This window comes from Teleopsis dalmanni, chromosome 1 (assembly GCF_002237135.1).
Source record: "Teleopsis dalmanni isolate 2A chromosome 1, ASM223713v2, whole genome shotgun sequence".
Classification (NCBI taxonomy): domain Eukaryota; kingdom Metazoa; phylum Arthropoda; class Insecta; order Diptera; family Diopsidae; genus Teleopsis; species Teleopsis dalmanni.
This window is the reverse complement of record NC_051846.1, coordinates 83,335,183-83,338,962: the sequence shown is the minus strand read 5'-3', so window position 1 is coordinate 83,338,962 and position 3,780 is coordinate 83,335,183. Positions and strand designations below refer to the sequence as shown.

General features: G+C 27.2%; 1 protein-coding gene across 1 annotated transcript in view; it reads right to left on the bottom strand.

Moving 5' to 3' along the window:
* Nucleotides 1-1,177: 1,177 nt before the first annotated feature.
* LOC119685958 (glycosyltransferase 25 family member-like) overlaps nucleotides 1,178-3,780 on the bottom strand; it is a 38,526-nt gene continuing 35,923 nt past the window's right edge. The window contains exons 2-7 of the mRNA XM_038100382.1: nucleotides 3,629-3,776; nucleotides 2,991-3,571; nucleotides 2,809-2,937; nucleotides 2,678-2,735; nucleotides 2,423-2,622; nucleotides 1,178-2,080 (exon numbers count right to left, since the gene is read on the bottom strand). Of these exons, the coding sequence (XP_037956310.1) occupies nucleotides 1,579-2,080; nucleotides 2,423-2,622; nucleotides 2,678-2,735; nucleotides 2,809-2,937; nucleotides 2,991-3,571; nucleotides 3,629-3,776 (1,618 nt within the window). The 3' untranslated portion in view covers nucleotides 1,178-1,578. The remainder of the gene's footprint in view (nucleotides 2,081-2,422; nucleotides 2,623-2,677; nucleotides 2,736-2,808; nucleotides 2,938-2,990; nucleotides 3,572-3,628; nucleotides 3,777-3,780) is intronic.

Here is a 3,780-nt window from a genome sequence, read left to right as displayed (position 1 = left end):
AGATCAATAAAGAAATTGATGAAAGAAAAAAAAAATTTTTTTTCAATTTGAAATAACTGCAATAAAATCCCTTACTTTTTTGAAAAAGATTTCTTGTCACAAGAAACAAAAATTATAATTAAATTTAACCACTTAACAACTCAACAAGTATCAATCCTCGTTTAGTTATTTAGTATAGTTTTTTTAATACATAATTATATTTTTAAATAAAATTCAGTAATACCGATAAACTGGTCGGACAATCATATGGCAAAATAAAAGGCTACTTAATAATTTTCGTTCATTACAATATAAGTCCATGACTGTTTTAATACTATTACGGGATTATGCCAGATATATAGATTTATTGAACTGCTAAAATCTACTTATGGAACCAATCATGTAAAATAACCAATCTCGTTAAATCAAAGATGTTAATAAACTATAATCATTTCTATGATCTTATAATGATCTAAATAAAAATGTTTAGAATACCAAATATATAAATTAAATGTATTATTTTGATTATACCAAACTTAAGTGCGTAGCTTAAAATAGAATTTTAAAACAATTAAGTAATTCTTAGAAAATTTGATATTAGTATTAATAATTTAATTTAATACAATTATTAGAGCAATTTTGTATACAAAAAAATTTCTATCGAAGTGATAATAATTATCAACAAGTTTTGCCAATACTCGTATAAATAAATTTTTATTGCCGAACATTTCTCTCGATAATTTATTAACATCAACTTAAAAATTAATTAAGAAACCGCCATTTAATGGTGCAATAAAAATATCCAGTTATGATATACATTTTATGCAAATAGTGCATATATTAGCAGCGTAAATGATGTTGACAGTAATACCTGAAAATTGTATTATAACCGACATATGTATAACTAATGGAGTGGATAAATATTAATCTCGGCAGGTTTCCTAAATTGTATTTAAATAAATTTTATACACAAAATAAAAATCAATGATTAAATTAATCAAATAAGTAACTGTTTAAATTTAAAATTATTTATTAGTTTTTTTTTTTATATAAAATGTTTATTGTTTTATTGTAAATATTTTATATTTACACACCTAAATTACTTGTTTTGGTATCGCTTTGGATTAGTAAATCAAATAATTAACTTTTTAAATTTAAAATTATTTATTAGTTTTTTTTTATAAAAAGTTTATTGCTTTACTGTAAATATTTTATATTTACAAGTCTAAATTACTTGTTTTGGTATCGCTTTGGATTAGTAAACAGGTATAATAAAAAATATTTAATATTTAATTATTTGCAGAGATTCTTTACAGAGTATTTAATGAGTTTATTGTTGTATTAATGATAGACCGATCACACATACTCTTTGGAAAATATTTTCCAGACTTGCCTATAGTTGCGAGATTACGTGGGATCATCTTTGATGACGATACAAATAAACATATTTATATAAATTTGTTAAAATAAATTGTACGTTCACAAAAAAACATTTTACAACATTTAAAATTAGTAAGGCACTTCTTAAAACAAAATGCACATGGCAAGGTTAAAATCACAGTAAACGACAAGTGAACAAAAAACTAATTAATAAATTATTTATAATTCCTCATGTGTTTTGGCGATATCTATGCTGCTTTTCACTTCCTCTCCATCTCTCCAAGCAGCATTCGTATTATGCATATCACTACTAAAATTCAATTCTAATTCACGATCACTTTTGAGTTGTGCCGTATTTGTGTTTGTGAGTTGTGCTGAAGGTTGTGAAGTTAATTCTGAGTCCTCAGTATCTGATATATAGCCCATATCTCCAGTATAATGAGTAGGAAACAAAATTAATGGTGCCGCGCTAAGAGCAATCACATTTCTTTCTGGAAATGCAGCACTCCAAGTTTTATTTGGATGGCGATTAAACATCAAAGGTAGGTATTCATCGACTGGTATTAACTTTTGAAGTGGTTTTGCATTGAGTAGTTTGAGAGCGCCTTCATAGGACAAAACATAGCCTAATGTCCAGTACGAATAACCAGCATGTACTAAGTAGTCAGTGTCTTGAACCCATGGCTCATTTTCATCCTTAAGCCGTTTACGACCAAAGTAACTAAAACAGAATATTATATTTAAAAAATATATTTCGATATTTAAGCGTAATATATATGATGATATTTTAAAAAAGACAAATACACGACTGTTTTTTATAATATAAAATAAAGCATTGCAAAATAAAACATAGCACATAGTGGAGCTCTAGATACTTCAAGAATAAAATAAATGTAAATGTGCTAATTAGCACAAATTTACAAAAAAAAAAAACAATATTAAAAATAAAATAAAAAACAGTCTTTGGCATTTGGATTATATTACTTATCATTAAACTATTGCTATTAAGGAGTATTTTACAACTCTTAAAGTGAAGAATTACGTCTGATATTAAAGTACTTACATTAGATCATATTCGACCACACTTCTGGCTTCATTTAAAACACGTACCGCACGTTCTTGAAAATATGGTTCGAAACGTATATCATCTTCCAATATCAATACTTCTTTCAGTTTGTTTTCTACTATTTTTTCCCAAATACGATAATGACTCAAAAAGCAACCGATTTCACCCATTGTCATTTGACGATGATGATATGGATCCTTATTGAATGAATATATTAACGTTCCATTTAATTATGTTTTATTTATTTATTACCTCATATCCTGGTAAAAATTTAATGCCCATTTCATTAATAATATCCAAATTAAGTTCCCTATAAATCATTTTAAAAAAATTATATAATTTTTCAATTTTTTTATGGTGAACATTCTAGCTTGCAAACTTACTTCCCATCAACTGCAGGAAAATGTTCAACATCTAGATTTAATATAGCGAATAGTTTTTCCATTTTTAAGCGGCGCTCGGGTCGTCGATTTAAGTTAATCATATAAATATGATCTAAAGTTAGTTTATGTCTAGGAAAAATAATTTTATGAAATAATAATAAAAAGTATAGAGTATTGCTTACTTCTCGCTTTTTGGCTTAAACTTTTCTAAATAATCAAGAACGTCGACAACTTTTCCAAGATCATTTACAATATTTGTTTGAATATTGGTCAATTGGAGCAAGTCTTGGGTCAAATTATCGTTAGCTTCTAATGGTTGTAAAATATACCCATAAAGATATTGATTATCTAAGTACAAAGGAATTTGTGAACAATTTGCAGATATGGCAAATATGATGATATCATCCAAAGGTCCATCATACAAACGACAGTGATTATTATTTTCTTTAGCCCACTGAATATTATTTTGCTGAATTTCTCTTAAACGTTCCTTTTCAAAAGTTAAGTAATAAGAACCCATATAGTTTAAATGCACTAATACTGCGCTATGAATCATTGGTACACGGTAAGTTCCGACTTTTTTAATATTATATATTTCTTTATATTCATCCGTGCGCTCGTAATAGTAGTCTGCTGTCATCCCGCACCAAAAATTTGAATACAAGCTTTCGGACAAAAGCAATGGCGCTACAATTGGTAATCTTAAATTTGTGAGATGTTTTAATGTATCGGGAAGCGTTAACAGTACGTCCACATCCAGAAACTAAAAAGAAAAAAGATTTTAATATTTTATAAGTAATTGGTTGAGAGAAATACTTACGAATATATAATCGGCCCAAATTTTGTGACCATATGCTAGAGCAGATTCTTTTAATTTTATTATATGTTCGAAACGATCCAAAGTCCATTCGAAAGGCGAACTAGCATTGTTATAATCACTTATGCTATCATCAATTTCCAAGTCCACACTAT